At 32.7% G+C, this 16738-nt stretch overlaps 2 protein-coding genes across 3 annotated transcripts in view; both read right to left on the bottom strand.

Annotated features, from left to right (window-relative positions):
- Positions 1 to 228: 228 nt before the first annotated feature.
- LOC148612961 (mitochondrial-processing peptidase subunit alpha-like) lies at positions 229 to 11809 on the bottom strand. The gene is made up of 12 exons (XM_088594893.1): positions 11656 to 11809; positions 8050 to 8270; positions 7399 to 7478; positions 6984 to 7066; positions 6333 to 6435; positions 5489 to 5581; positions 3799 to 4080; positions 3270 to 3481; positions 2664 to 2754; positions 2191 to 2253; positions 1305 to 1449; positions 229 to 431 (listed from the first exon to the last, which is right to left on the bottom strand). Exons 1-12 carry the CDS (start codon positions 11709 to 11711, stop codon positions 262 to 264), a joined length of 1599 nt encoding a protein of 532 aa, XP_088451019.1. The 5' UTR covers positions 11712 to 11809; the 3' UTR covers positions 229 to 261.
- Positions 11810 to 12526: 717 nt separating this feature from the next.
- LOC148612959 (uncharacterized) overlaps positions 12527 to 16738 on the bottom strand; it is a 29919-nt gene continuing 25707 nt past the window's right edge. For both annotated transcript variants that reach the window (XM_088594891.1, XM_088594892.1), the window contains exons 25-27: positions 16309 to 16392; positions 15814 to 15978; positions 12527 to 15307 (exon numbers count right to left, since the gene is read on the bottom strand). In XM_088594891.1, coding sequence (XP_088451017.1) covers positions 15100 to 15307; positions 15814 to 15978; positions 16309 to 16392 — 457 coding nt within the window. In that variant the 3' untranslated portion in view covers positions 12527 to 15099. The remainder of the gene's footprint in view (positions 15308 to 15813; positions 15979 to 16308; positions 16393 to 16738) is intronic.

The following is a 16738-nucleotide window of genomic DNA, read 5'->3' as shown; positions in this document are numbered from 1 at the left end:
GTTGATATCTGTCAGCACCCAAAATGTCTTACAACATATGCCCCATCAATGTAAAGCTACACACCAAATTTGAACTCAATCTGTCCATCTGGAGCCAAGATAATTGCAGCATAATTTGGATAGACGGACAGAATGATAGACCAGATAATTCCCATGTACCATCCACTCGTTGAGTGGAGCTGTAATATCTAACAAAGCCTTTTCAATAAATAAAATGCTGTACAATCATATTATTAATAGTATTTAATTCAACACAACAAATTACAGTCCTAGAAATGAAAATCGTGAGCGTTTTCCTCCTTTGCCCAATAAGGTGTTTTGAATGTTCTCATATTCAGGTAATACTGACAAAGTACCTAGAGCTGATAGTGATAATTTGCTCTGTAACATTCGAGTGGCAACTCTCTGTATATCATCTGCTGTCACATTGCCTGTAAAGGAGAAAGTTTAGATTATGAACAAGATTATAAAAAAAAACCTGAAGAAGTATGGCAATAGGGCATGGATGCACCGTTAAACTTTAACAAAGATGATAGGGAAATAAGAACTAGTGCATTACAGATTTGCAATAAGCACACATCACATATAATTTTACCATAAATTCAAAATAACTCTTACGTAGTAGTAGCTTAATCAAACTGTTGTTGTTTCTTTGACATACTAAACATATCAATGCTCACAGACATAATACCCACACTCCCCCATTTGATAACATGCATCTTTTAACATCCATTTTTATTTGGATCAAAATCTAAAATAAGAAATGCACAATGGGAACATGTAATAAAGATTCTGTGAAAGTTTCATTCAATTCCATTTAGTGATACAGGAAGAGTAATAGATAAGAGATGGGTACTCCCTAGTTCCCATAATCCATAATCAGAAATGACAAAGTCAATGTTTTGCTACGTGAAACCCCAATAATAAACCAATGATATGCCCCTGACATTCTGATGTTCTTGTTAAAATTATTTTGGCCAGTTTTACAGAGAGTATTTCTACACTCATAAAGAGCTCCCCTTATATCGTATAGCAGGTAATTTTCATGGAATGCTAAAAACGCCAAAACAAATTCTGCAAAATAGTTACAAATGGTTAAAAGAACTTTGTGCACCACTAACCATCTGTCAAAATGAGAATCGCCAAAATTTACACCTTTTTGCCTAAAAATCACTAAAATTAACACCACCATTGTAACCTGCCATACAGTAAGATGTATTAAATAATGGTGACTCAATGCTATTTTTGTGTCTTTCAAATTTTCAGTGTAATATATTCTTTAAATACTTATAAAAGATATGTACCTATTAAATCAAAATAATGCTCAGGTTGTTTTCTGTGTCCAGCAGTCAGGACTTGTCGTCCCACATCCTCAAATATTACAGGTCGAGATTCCAGATTCATCAACAGCATAGATTGTAACTGGGTCTTGGCTCTCTGTAACTCTGTCTGTAATATGATAATCATTCAACATATAGAGGGACTCAGATAATGGATTTTTTTGGAGTATATTTTAGTCACAGATCCAAGAGGGAGATTCCAGCTGTTGAAACACCCCTATTTAGAAATTTTTGCTGATTTTGTGCACAAATGATAGCCTAAAACCCCTTTTATAAATATCTGGATTGGATTACACTCTTCTCTAATAAATATCTGATGCTGACCCAATATTTTTACAACACGTTTTTTTCATCATAACATGCAGTCAATATCGTTCATCAACATTCACTTTCTACAATCTTTGATCTTCCACAGTTTATCACTGTTTATGACATGTATGATATGAATGTATATCTTAGAATATGGTTAAATCTATCAATAAACTACTTTTTATTAAAATTTAATAATCACTTATAATAGCAGTCAGGATTGGATACAGGATTTCAGGTTATGGGGTGTAAATAGAATTAAATGCTAAGCGAAGCGAGGCATGAACATTTTTGGGGTAGAAATTGTGAAAAATAAAGATTTCATGTAAACAATTCTTTTCCCTAATTTTATGGGGGGAGGGCATGCACTGAGCAGGCCCCTGCCTGGGTCAGCACCTGGCAGTCACAAAACTTTATGTTAAGTCGTGTATGCATGTTTATATGTTTAATACAGACATCTATAGACAGGAATACTTATAACCAGTGTATAACTTGTGACTGAATCAATAGCACCAATACAGAAAAATATAAAACAACTTACGGCATCAATATCTGAAGCAGTGTTCACCAGCTCCCTGACAATTACTTCTACCAAATCTCCTAACTATAATAGGAAGAGAAACTTCAAGAATAATTCTACTAGATATTAACTTAGCAAAATAACCATATAACTTCATAGAATGACAGTGTTTTTGTTGGATAAAGGTGTTTGGAAAGTATACTTTTTGCATTTCAAAACATTTCTACCAGACACTGAATGTAAAGTATTAGCAGGATGAAGATGTTTTGAAATACGAAAGATAATAAAAACTGGTAGGACCTTGTATATTAAGTTGAAAGGGGAAATTGCAGAAGTGTACTGAGAACAAAAAGACCACATTATTCAAATTTCTCAAGTTTTCCTGACAGTTATCTGGTTGTGCCAGATATATGAATTTGAAAACTAAAATGAAATGCAGTAAACAGTCACAAATGAGCAAAGTGTACATAGCATAAGAAAGTTAATTCACTTACCTGATCAGGATGTGAGCTTGCATGTATACAGAATAAACCACTGTCTTCATAAGCGTGATTGTAACATGTAGCATTATGTATCCAGTGGTATCTGTAAGAGAAAAAAAGAGGTAGAAATATGAGCCAATTTCACCTCAAACAAAATATTATTTAGTTTTTCCAATTCTACCCGACTCACGGAAAAAAAAGCAGACCTAAAATAACTTGCTAAAACTTCAGTGCATATTTTATTCTGTATACCATTTCCAATAATCTGTGACATTGACTGTCATGGAGTACTCCAAACTTACAACACTACTGGTCTTGCATGGTATCTTAAATTCAGAATGTTTATCACTAACCCATAGTTTATGCTCCCCCCCCCCCAAAAAAAAAATGCTGTCAGATGCAGAACTTTGTTTAACAGCTGCAGTGCAGACTACATACATGTATTTTCAGTACTAAATTCTATGAAAATTCTGGAAAAATGTTGTGCATCACTAGTTTACAACAGAAATTTCATTGTTCACCTATATGTATGCTTGATATTGATAACAATGCAGACTTCAAAGAGAAGCCAGTTTTGCTACCTGACCTTTGCAATTCTTGGTAGATGTTGTCACTTACCTGTTCAATACATTGAGGTACAATCGTGTGTACATCCCTTTTCCTGGACCCCCAGCAGAGAAGGATCCACCTCCACCCATCATCATATTGAGTACACAGAAACTGATAAAGTCATCATCTTTGTGAGAACAGCTTTCTAGACCAATGACAATGTGTGCTAGTTCTGGCATTGGGGTTGGCCCTAAACTTACGTCTGATAAATCCTTTTCAATCTGCAAAAAAGATTTACAAATGACCAGAATCTGTCTCACCTTTTACACTTGCATTTTGAATGCAAAAGTATTAAGAAGGTTAGCAAATGCCCTTTGAAATGAAATATCGAAAAATTCAAATTTAAAAAAAAAGAAGAAAAAAACATTTGTGAATCAGAGGAATTTATATGTACTTTTGATACTAAACATTTTTGGGTTACTGAAATGTAACTAGATCTCAATTAATTTGAAACTGTAAAACAGTTAACAATACTAATATATCTGCAAGAATCTTCAATATGTGGTCATAATTTTTACAAGGCATTAATACCACTTACCAACACTTTTCCTCCAGTATACTGTGACAGCGAGTTATCAGTGGACATTCTGCTGTCAATCAAATCTGGGTTGTCTAACCAAATAGGAGTCTTCTGTTTAATAAATGCATCTTCTGCTAATCTGACAAATTTATCATGGTCAACACCTACACCAGCAAGAACCATCCGTTCTGGAGTGTGAAAGTTCTTCATGTAGGTATAGAGAACTCTTTTGTTGATTTTCTGAATACTCTCTTTGGGACAGCGATGTGGTAATCCTAATGTATTCCCTCTGTAGGCCGCCTGGAAACAAAATAATGGATGAACTATAAACTTAAGATTTTTGAGATCACAAATTTGTAGAATGAACAGATAATTGATATACATAAATTTTTCAAAATTAAAGAATGTAAAGTTTATTTGTGTGTAAGAACTCCTTTATCCAAGCAATATTTTTCTTTTGAAGATGTTATTGATAGCCTTAGACACAGTATGTGTACAGAAGAAAATGCTTGACCAAAACTTAAGTTCCACACATAACATATATACTCACCAATAAGTCACATTTTAGGGACTAAATATTTAACTGCTGGGAAGGGTTCCAACTTATAGACGAGATCTATCTTATTAATCAAAATTTTCTGCTTGAAAATATCAGAAGCTTGATAACTGACATAAACTTGACACCAATACTGATCGACTTATACTCGAGTATATATGGTAGTTCAAATCTTCATAGTAAAGCTTCAGCTAAATTTCAAATAATTTCCAAGAATAGTTCTTAAATTTTGGCTGGTGAACTTTTTTGGGACAGACATACATACTGTCAAAATCATCACACTCCTGAGACCAATGGGCAAGGGCATAAATATTTCACTCAATCATCACACATCTGAGACCTATGGGCAAGGGCATAAACACTTTACTCAAACATCACACTCCTGAGACCTATGGGCAAGGGCATGAACACTTTACTCAATCATCACACTTCTGAGACCTATGGGCAAGGGCATAAACACTTTACTCAATCATCACACTTCTGAGACCTATGGGCAAGAGCATAACCACTTTACTCAATCATCACACTCCTGAGACCTATAGGCAAGGGCATAAACACTTTACTCAATCATCACACTTCTGGGACCTATGGGCAAGGGCATAAACACTTTACTCAATCATCACACTCCTGAGACCTATGGGCAAGAGCATAAACACTTTACTCAATCATCCAACTCCTGAGACCTATGGGCAAGGGCATAGACACTTTTCTCAATCATCCAACTCCTGAGACCTATGGGCAAGAGCATAGACACTTTACTCAATCATCACACTCCTGAGACCTATGGGCAAGGGCATAAACACTTTACTCAATCATCACACTCCTGAGACCTATGGGCAAGAGCATAAACACTTTACTCAATCATCCAACTCCTGAGACCTATGGGCAAGGGCATAGACACTTTTCTCAATCATCCAACTCCTGAGACCTATGGGCAAGGGCATAGACACTTTACTCAATCATCACACTCCTGAGACCTATGGGCAAGGGCATAAACACTTTACTCAATCATCACACTCCTGAGACCAATGGGCAAGGGCATAAACACTTTACTCAATCATCACACTCCTGAGACCTATGGGCAAGGGCATAAACACTTTACTCAATCATCCAACTCCTGAGACCTATGGGCAAGGGCATAAACACTTTTACCTGATGTATCATTTCCATCAGAATAGGTTCAGGATTTGGGTCCATGTTCATGAACTCCAACTGGTAACCTATAGCCATCCTTGCTTCTTCTATCTACAATACATGATATAATATATATATTGTTAATATCTACTCTATAAAAACTCAATAACTTATTATCCAGTAAAATCCTTTCAGAGTAGCAGTTCTGTCTTCATTATGTACTTTCAGGAAATCCTGTTGTTAAAAAAATTTTGACACACACTGACGGAAGGACAACATAGAATATACCCCCTTCTTCAGGTTCAGCTTATACAACATGTGATGAACTTGTAATTGAGGACTTTTTACAGGACTAAAATTTTGTTTTATTGCATTAAGATTCTGTTGTTTCATTAAATTTCATTCAGCAGTGTAAGAGGAGTAATTGATAAGAAATGTGTACCACCTCAGTGTAACAGAAGCAAGTAAGGACGGACAAATGCCCTTACCACTATCATGACTACATGTATATACCCATACTTTGGGAGTGGAAAATCATTACAGTAAATACACTTAATAATATCTTAACAGTACGCTCATTCTCTATGTACAACTTTTAATGTATGTAATGCTGGGTATCATTTCAAAGTGTAAATAACATTAATTGTATTGATACACATACTTATTTGAGACGCCATATTATCTTTACAGGCCATGTTAACTCAAAACAATCATATTGCTTCTATGAAGAGGTGGGTCATAAATTTACTTTAAGACACTTGCCAAAATTATCTTTACGATCAATTCATTTTCCCTATTTTTTTTAATGTTGCACTAAAGCTAAATCAAAACCAGAATGTAAAATATGAAACTTAATACAAACCTCCTGAGGTGTTATAACAGGTCTGTTAACTATTTCTGATAAAATATTTACAACAGATGGCAAGCCTCTGGACTCAGCTGACATGGCATATATCAATGTATCTCTGTAAAATATAGATCTAAATTAGAAAAACCACAATCAAAGGTCACTGGAGCATACCCACCTCGTCAACCCTAGAAACCACTTGGTCAAAAGAGTTGTTAAATGATGAAGTTGGTGTCACCTCAGTCTGAAATTGGAGCCAAAAAAAATAGCACACCTATATAAACATGATAAAGCTTCAACCAAAATATCAAGACAATGCGGACTGTGATTAGTAGTTGCAGAAGAACTACTGCAAAAATTCTGTATTAAAACCATATGGTCAAAACAAAAATTCTGTATTAAAACCATACGGTCAAAACAAAAAGACAGTTGTTATACAGGAAGTTGGTGTTGCTAGAGTCTGATATCAAGTCCCAGGATATGGCATACCTAAAGCTTCTGTCAAAATATCAAGTGTCTGTGATAAATAGTTGCAAAAACAGTTACAAAAAAATTATGCTAGAGAGACACCATTCCATACACAGATAAGTTATCTTTTTTTATATAAATATGGAAAACTTTTTTTTGTATAAACTCTGAGGGCTGACAGTCACTAAATATACATACCTTGAAGACTGACAATCACAAATGCCACCATGTTCTTCTAACTCTTGTAAAATTTTATCTCTGTTTTTATACTGTGTAGTTGTCTACAAAATACATGTAAATAACATTGTTATTTTTTGTAACTATGCAATGGACTCTAATATAATTAAATGATAGCTTGTTCCAGCTTGCTCTAACTGAAACAAGGGTGAATTTGTAAAGCTAACTTACAAGCAGATGGTTTAATACAAGTATATAAATGGTAGATTGGGCTTTTCAGTAGTAGAAAATCAGTGCTCCCTACTAGACTTGACTGGCTAGTAAAGTAAAAAGTGTTTAGGCTAGAGTTTTAAATGTAAGAACTTCAAAATCAATTGCCATATAACATTGGATCACTTTTAAGAAGAAACAAGTCTGTTCTTTCTATGCTACTTACTCCAAAGGCTAATTTCTCCAGGAAATGTGAAATCCCTGAAGGATAGGCCACTTCATACCGTGATCCTGAGTTTATAAGCACTAAAATGAAAAAATCTTAGTGTCAGAAGTGTATTAAACATGTTACAGAGTATAAAATACAGAACAATGAATTTAAAGTGGGAGATGCTACACTTTTACTAAATCATGCCATATACAAAACAGAGCAACAGAATTGAGGTTTGCATAAATAAGCATGATTTTGTACGGTAAAAAATAAAGCAGAAGTTGGCAATATTGGAAATAAATTATATACAATAAAAAAAGCTGTAATAGTAAATTCCTGAATAAAAATTTTATTAAAAATCCACTTCAAATAGAGTTTAGCTGTTTAAATTACTATAACTGGTAAACAGTCTGGCAAGGGAGACAGGTTTTCTGCATGTTGTTTAAAGTTCAGTTACAATTTAATGACTAGTATAAAGCAGTGAAATTAATATTGATTTGTCAATTTGTGGTTTGAATATGGACTTCAAGTTTTCAATGGAAATTTTTCATTTCACGGGAATTGATTCAAATTCATAATTTGACCAAACCTTAAAAACCATGACAAATTTTGACACCCCACAAAAAGTTCTTAAAAAAGGTTTAAATTTCAAACACAAAACTTTACCTCCAGCAGTACAAAATTGTCCAAATGTATTTTCTGTTGCAACTTTCATTCCATTTTCCAATGTGGTGACTACTGTCTCATTCTTTCTAGTCTTTGCTGATGTAAATTTTGGAGGATTTAATCCAGGTACAGGCTGTGACAGAGATATACGTGTAATATCATTGGCTGCACTGTTGCTGGCATGGTTAGTGGAGAAAGACCGTTTCCCTTCTGATCTGGGTCTGTTAAAATATAAATTTACTGATTTGCTAAATAAGGTCAAATCGTAATAAAAATAATAGCTATGTAGAAATACTTTTGACCTAAACAGACTTAACATTGGTTGGATGTGTTGATCAGCATGATATCAATGGAGGCTGAATAAAAACATACATAAAGTAGTTGCTAATGGTACTGGACAATAAGAGTGCAAATGAAAGTTGGTTACTGCAGATATTAACTAACACTTAAAGTTGGGTTACTTTCTACTATAAAAAAGTTTAGGAAACTTTTCCACCAGAAGTTTGACCCCATAACCAGTCAAAAATTATATCATGACATATAGCAGATCCTAGAAAATGAACACAGAAAGAATTGTTTTTTAGGACATAATAAATGTGTTCGAACAGTTTTATATATTACCTTGAGACATGATGATTCACCCCATGCCTAATTTTAAAATAGATCCATACTTAAGTCCAATTATCTAATCTACTAAATCATGCAGATTTCAATCAAGTGAATGGTCTATAAATCTTGAATATATATGTTTGTTAAATACATGGGAAATAAAGCGAACAACTTTTTAGGTTTTGAACTTGTGTTACATGTATTACACTGCTTTTAGATGGTGACGTCCCCTTGTCACCATAATATGGTGTTTACATATCATATAATGGTTCAATTTGCTCGTATTTGTAACAATGTTTCAGATTTTAGGAGAGGAATCTTTATAAAACTGAGAATTTACTACATCAATGTCTTTGATATCACAAGCTTGTAAAAATATTCTCAAAATTTTTCAACTGATAAAAGGAACTCACTCTCAACTACAGACGTACTTGTAAAGGGTTATCACTTATCATATGATGGTGATAAGCTGATGTCACCATCTAAAAATGGATAGTTGACAATGGAAAATTTAAAAATCATCCCTTTTTTCATAAATTTCAGTATAAAGTTTACCATTCTTGAAATGAATATTAATATCAAGAAAATTGAGAGCTAAAGACACATCAACCCTCTAATGTAAAATGTAACTATTTTTATATTTATCAACAGCAAATTTACAAGGATCGAGGACTTCCAATAATTGAATCAGAAACGAAATAGTAGGTATTTGGATAAACAAGTTTCTAACAGTTTTCACAAAAAAAAGGAGACTAAGGGCAAATTTATTGTTAAAAAACCGGTTCTAGTTCAGTTTCATGGTTTGAAACTAGTTTTCAAAAAGTTTGAAAAAGGTTTCAAACCAATTTTGGTTTGAGATTTTTTGGTGAATGAAAAGTTTATAGATTTATTATGGCTGACACGGAGCTTGCATTGCTTGTTGATACATTATTACAGTCAGAGGAAGATATCTCTTCAACTTATCTTCAATTGATTGCAAATGAAATTGTAATTCCAATGATTAGTACTACAGTGCTCATGAAAAAAAGACAACACAGGAAGGCTCGGGTCACCAATTATGTCGAGACAATACTACCCCTTTATAGGATTGACGATTTCCGCGACAGATTCAGAATGAATAGATAGTTTCAAGTCCTTATTTACTAAGTTAGCTCCATTTTTGATACATGGGAATCAAGATGGTAACATGAAAACCACAGTGGAAAAACAGCTGTTGATTTATGTCAAATATGTGTCGACACAGCTTACAATACAGACACTTACAGATATATTTGGAGTATGTGAAGCTACCGCTTTTAATCTGGTGAAATGTATTTCATCTATAATATTCTGTGAATTAATGCTACATCACATTAAATGGCCAGCTGGATATAGAGGACAACGTACAATAAATGAATTTCAACAGTTGATAGGATTCCCTGGAGTACTTGGTACGATAGATGGTTCTCACATTCCCATTCGAACGTCAACCAAACATCATGAAAATTACATAAATAGGAAGATCTGATGACCAAATTTTTGAATATTTATAGTGTTAAAAGCTTTGTTGTTTTGAAAGAAGAACCAGCTACATAGGGAATATACACAGTATAAGTTAGTGGTCAGACATATTAATAAATGAAATGTCATATTCTGCCAGTGTATGCCATCTTTAAGACTGCAAAATGGTCTGTTATGGCATACTTATGTTAAACATTCTACTCTGTAACTCCTACAACAATTGACAAACCCAATTCTGATGCGTTAAGACCTGCCCTTGTTACTCGGGGGTGGGGACACCTCCCATGCTGCTGGAATAGTAGCATTTTCAAGCTTGAAATTATGTGATATGGTAGAGAAAACAAACAAAAATTTACGGAAAGGTCATTTACAGATTTAGGTAATGCCAAACATTTTACACAGCTGTTGATCAAATGTTGATCAAATGCAAATACATGACAGACATCATCGTCAATCCGTTTATATTATCATTTAATAATCATATATGTACATAACAAGATGATCTATCTCCACAGTTGGAGATTACATGCAGTGTATAACTATCCCCAGATATATGGGAAAAGGATGCCTATTTGTCCGGAAAATATATGTACTGGAGATGTGTGGCTGTATGATAAGGATAGGGGAGGCACAGTACACCAGTGGTGCCCCCTTAGTTACCCCTTTTTTTCGTATCAAAACCAGGAACATGTTCAATGCAATATCTGTAACTAATGAATTCAAAAAATATAATCAACTGAATTGCATTTTCTGTGTTGGAAAACATGTACGGTAAATACACGTATTTGGCATCTAGCTGCGAAATGTAGCTCTAACTATTTTTTTGTATTTTTTTAACGTTAGATCGCAAGATAAAAAAAAAAAAAGATCAAGAGCTACGATTTCGCAGCTAATTTGGCATCATGATCATGTCTCATGATCAATAATTTTTATTCCATACAAATCACAAACTCCACAGACCACACCGTAATTATTACTTGTATTCCTTATCAAAAAGAGTTTTTTAGCTGTTTTACAGCAAGGATGATAATTAAACTTCTCAATATTTACAAATTGTGCCTTGCATTCTTCACATTGCAGAAGGACGTCTGCTACTGTCATCATTTTTAAAACCGCAGACACTGCACCCGGAGGTGGTTTGCAAGTTTCATTAACTAGTTTCAGTTTTACGACGATAAATTGAAAAACCGGTTTTGGTTTCAAACTAGTTTCAAACCAGTTTTCGAAATAAATGGGAGGTTTCAGAAACCTTTTATAAAACTGAAACTGGTGTTTCACTGCAATAAAAATGCCCTAAAGAGGCCAATTAACAATGACAAATGGACAGATGAACTTAAACAATTAAGAAAGCTTATAACTGTACCAATACAACGGCCATAAGGCAATGATCTAACGTATTCAAGGAACATATCAATATTTTCGTGGGTATCATTCGGACAGTAAATCACTAAATGTGACGAAATATTAGATGTCGTTTGCTAAGCAAAAATGTATGACCTGCTTATCTTTTTACATCCATGTCGAACTAATCTAAATGCTGAATGACTTGACATGGTTTAAAAATCACCATAAGATCAATTTTCCACTTAATATGGTTTTGATTTTTTAGTAAATGACCTCCATGTGAGTTGGATAACCTCCCTTGGATGGTACGGTGTCAACAGAAATAATTCCACCCGGAACTTTTTTTGCGGGTGCTGTATTCCTTCATTTTTCACAATTATTTTTTTTGTATTAATTAACATTCATATTAATTTTACTTAGTAAATTAATATAAATGTTAATTAAAAACCAAAAAAAAAAATAATTGTGAAAAATCAAGGAATGCAGCAATCCCCCCCCCAAAAAAAAAACTCCAGGTAAATTTAATTGTTGAAACATTTCAATCTTACACGTTTTTCTAAAATGGATTTTTTCATTTAATGTTCAACACTACTTTTGTGATATAAATAAGTAATAAATTTAACACCAATAGAATATTACCTTTTTAACACAACCCAATCTTCAGGTGGTACACAAGAACTGTGTAAACTAGCTTTATTAAAACTCATGTAACTGTAATGGCAAAGTTAATCTTAATATACCTGTACAAGCTGAACCACGCTGTCATGCTGTGAAGTTGAAAAGGGTAGGTACAATTCACAAGTATATATCTGTCAGCTTAAACAAAAATCTTTTTTTAACTATTTGCCTAACAGGTGATTTTGGTGCTCATATTAAAAATAGCTACTGTTCATGCATCATGATCAATCAAAATAGCAAAACTGTGAAAATTGTGCAACCCATATCAGAATTTGAACATTTTTTCTGTCTTGTCCATGTTTAAAAATACCAGTATTCAAAATACGATCAAAACAAATAAAAAGAGTAAAACAACATAATTTCTTTTTATTCATAGATTGTATTACAATAATTACTACATACAAAATATATTAAAGACCATACTGTAATTAATAGACTAATAAGATAACAACACATTTTTGTTCTGTGTAGTAAGGCACTAAAAATTCAGAAATTTAAAATGACATGGAAGTGACAGACTATACTGTAAACCTTAAAGATGTACTCTATTACCAACAGAATATTTGCAGCGATTTATTTCTACAGTTTTTTTGCTCATGAAATTAGCAAAAATAATTTGTTTTACAGTATATGATGTCTTATGATTTTGGAAAAAAAAGTCAAAATATTTCATTCAAGAACTGTCAAATGGCTGCCAATAACATTAAATCTGAGTAAAACAGAATTGTACATGTACTTATACTAGAAACAAGAAAAACTGTGAGCACCCCCATCCCACATTTAATGACAAATTGATTTGGACCAAAATCTAAAATAGGATGTGCATGAAGGGAATATGTACCGGTAATGCAGATTCTGTGAAAATTTCAATGAAATCCTTCAGTGGTGTAGAAGTAATGGATAAGAGAAGGTAATGGAAGGAAGTACAGAAGGAAAGTTACAGTATTATGATTATTATATACCCCCATTCAAAGTGGGGTGGGGATATAAAAATCTTTTACAAATAAATAGTTGTATTAAACACCACTATTGGCAATTTAAGTGTAAGTGTTCGTAAGAATCAGGCAAAATGGGAAAAATCAGAAACACGCATGTCAAAACCCCACCAATCTGACAATGTAATATCACTCAAGGATATTTTCTCTATTTGAAAAGACCAGTATTTGATCTCTGCATCAATGGCTTTGCGCAGAAATTTTTCAATAGAATCTTAGAAAAATGAGATTTTAGATAGTTATCTGCCCTTGAAATTTCATTTTTAGTGCATTTTAATGAAATTGCAACACAATGGTCTAGCATAATATGGAAAATCTTGTCTGTTTTCCTTGATTTTGATTGTGCAAATAGTCAAATTACACTATCAAAATGATAGGCTTTTTTTTTACCATGTTTCACCTCCTGCCTGATTCTTACAGAGACTGATGCTTAATTACTAATTATGTCAAATTACACTAAATTACACAATGACATGAATGAACAAACTTTGTTGTGTTTCTATACTATTTAGTATTGATTTTCCTGAAATACACATTTGCTTATATACAACTAATAAATAATTTATATAGATCAAGATCTTTATATAATGGACGGCTGCCAAAATAATACTTTTCCTTATAATATTCATATTTAACTTGTTATCTCCTATCAGTGCTAGAAATCATGTATGAAAAGTTACATAAAAGCATAATAACACATAAATTATAATTTTTTGCCACATTTTGATGGTTAGGTAGAACTACAATAATGTACAGTAAATAAAAGAATTTTTGGAGCCTTTTTCTGATACGTAATACAAATTACTTACGCCAAATAAAATTATATCTCTGTTTCCTTTTACCTGACCGATTCATGCCTTGACCACCCAACCGACTTATTTTCAAGATAACAAACAACAAAAAGTACCACCAAACAACCAACATTTTACAGATGGTAGTCAATTTTTGGTTTCAAAAAGTTTTGATGGTTAATAAGATGTTTTTGAAGTTGTCTTTTATGAAATTCTGGAAAAAATCAATAAAATCTGAAAGTAATTAAAATGAAATAAAATCCTGTCCTACCAACTCATTGTCATGTAACAAGAAACAGAGACATAGTTTTATTTGGCCTTAACATTCTAATACTACACATGTACTACATGAAAGCTTAATATGACGTATAAAGGTTGACGTAAATTCTAAGGTTCTTCCCAAGTCAAAATCTAGGAGACACACATAAGAATATCAATATTCATAATTTCGATACATTAAAATCGGAAACAGAAAGTTTTTTATACTATACTTCATACTTGATAATGCATTAATTTTTCCCCCACAAAAAAGTGATTTTTCGCGCACATATATTGTTTGTAGTTGTAGAATTAAAAAAAATATACACAAATCACCTCACAGAATGTAACCTCCACCAAAAAAAACCCAAAAAAATAAACTTCAATACATTTCGGATAAAAAGAAGAAATATAAAGCATGTTTTGTGTACAAGTGTTTCAAAAGGTTTCAGTCCGTAATTCATTAAAATAATAAAAATATTGACATTTTTAGGTGTATATGATGTGTGTATCCTAGAATTAACTTGGGAAGAACCTTAAGATACATAAAATTCAGAGATAAATGCATAAAATTGCATGCATTACATAAATTATTGCAATCGTTTTTTCTAAGGCACTCATAATTACATTCAACTTTTTAATACAAACACCACATCAATAAAAATAAATACTAATATTGGGAGTTCTAGTTGTTGCAATTTATCATCTACTTGCATTTTTGCAAAAAAAAAATATAGCAATAATTCATTTATTTCTAGTAATACTGTACATTGCACTAATTCATAATTTGTCCATGTATCATGTCACTTTGCAATATTCGAATTATGATTATTGCAATTTCAAACCAGCTGCATTAATGTATTATTGCAATAATATCATGTAACATTCTTAGTAACAATAGGAAAACCATAGACTACAGGTGCAGCACCTATAAGGTATGGAAGTCTACAGGCTTCCCTAGCAGAGGGAATCTCTATCAGAATGTCACATGGTTTATCTGAGAGACATGATTGTAACAAATGCTCTAAAAATCTGTCAATATCTTTGTCTGTAACATCCCATAGATTGGATACTATGCATGGACTGAAAAAAGCAAAAACAATAATAAAATTATTTTGTTGCAATAATAGCAATAGATAAAATATATGCGATGTCATGTGAATGTTTCAGATAAACTTTGAACTGTATCATTCACAAATAAAAATATCCTTATACATGTAAATAAGGCAGTCAAAAGAAATATGATGTAGACAGACATAACAGTATCGTGAAAGCACTTTTGTTTGTATAATATTAACTCTTATTTTCTGTGCTTTTTTTTTCGCTCAGTGAAACCATGAATTCAAATTCCCTATAAAATGAGAAATTCTAAATAAAAACAAAAATACTCAAATAAAATTGAAAAACCCAAATCCCAACCAATAAATTTAGACACTTGACGAAAAATAACATTCATGATTCAAGGTAAATTCACAGTATCTGACTGACACTGTATAGTCAGTGAAAATTTTTCAGACAAAGGACTCAAAGTGTTGGCATAAGCACACTTGGACATTAAATCCAGATGAGCCAAAAAAAAAGTACATTACCAATTAGCCAAGAAGTAATTGAGCATCATGCCAGAAGCTTCTAATTGTCCTTTAGTCAGTAATTGTCCACTACTACATCCCATGAGGAAGACAGCTGCTCGACATTGTAGTTGTTGTAAATCATCCCCATTCAGGTACTTACTGCCACTACCATGACCACAGTACCTGGAAAAGACAGTCTATCAGTTATTAGTTAGACATTACCCATGCTAAGGAAATCACTACTTTGAAATTATTAACTATTCAGAAATCACTAACAGATTCAATAAAACAGATAATATGAGACATGGCAGAAATAACATTAAAATTACACATAAAAATTAATCTATAAAGGAAAATAAATACACAAGACGATTTCAAAACACATGGTTCAAAGACTTATTTTGTACGTAGCCTTTTGCATGTTTTTAATTTTAGCGTTTTTAAATGTTTCCTGCAAAAGTACATTCTAATAAATTTTACAGTTTATGACAGATTCTTCTTTTATATACTTACACAAGAAGGTCATACTGAGTAAGAGCGGCTGTATATTGATCAGCTGTTGGGGGTTTCCCTACGATACCCTGCCATCCTGGCAACCTAAAAAATAAGTCATGATCTTATTAGGACAAAATCAACATTTTTCATGTTTATCTTTTTTCCTTAGCAAACATTATTTTTTTTCTGTAAAAAAAACTTACAAAAATGACTGGATCTGATATCCATTTTTCTGGAATGTTGAGCACTATCCTGATTATTAAGATGTTGGTACATTGACCATTAAGTACAATGAATTGTTTCTCAAATTGTTTTAAGCAACACAAGCCTGCAGAATTGAGACTTAATTAGTATTTATTTCAGTGATTTTTTATTTATATAAAATATGTTTTCATTATCAAAATTAGGAATAGAAAAACCAAACAATTAACAGCAGAAGCAATAGGAT

This window comes from Perna viridis, chromosome 7, assembly GCF_037379345.1.
Source record: "Perna viridis isolate PV_CMFRI_1.1 ecotype Kerala chromosome 7, ASM3737934v1, whole genome shotgun sequence".
In the NCBI taxonomy this organism is placed as follows: domain Eukaryota; kingdom Metazoa; phylum Mollusca; class Bivalvia; order Mytilida; family Mytilidae; genus Perna; species Perna viridis.
Note: the sequence above shows the minus strand (reverse complement) of the source record. Positions and strands in the feature narration are given on the sequence as shown.

Bases quoted from the DNA above. Each gene is read 5' to 3' on its own strand.
- LOC148612961 (XM_088594893.1), bottom strand. From the start codon at position 11,711: ATGTCAAGTCATTCAGCATTTAGATTAGTTCGACATGGATGTAAAAAG. The intron at 6,436-6,983 runs GTATGTATATTT...TATATTTTACAG, and splicing joins TGTGATTGTCAGTCTTCAAG to AGATACATTGATATATGCCA. The intron at 4,081-5,488 runs GTAAAAGTGTTT...TTTTGTTTCCAG, and splicing joins TGATGGAAATGATACATCAG to GCGGCCTACAGAGGGAATAC.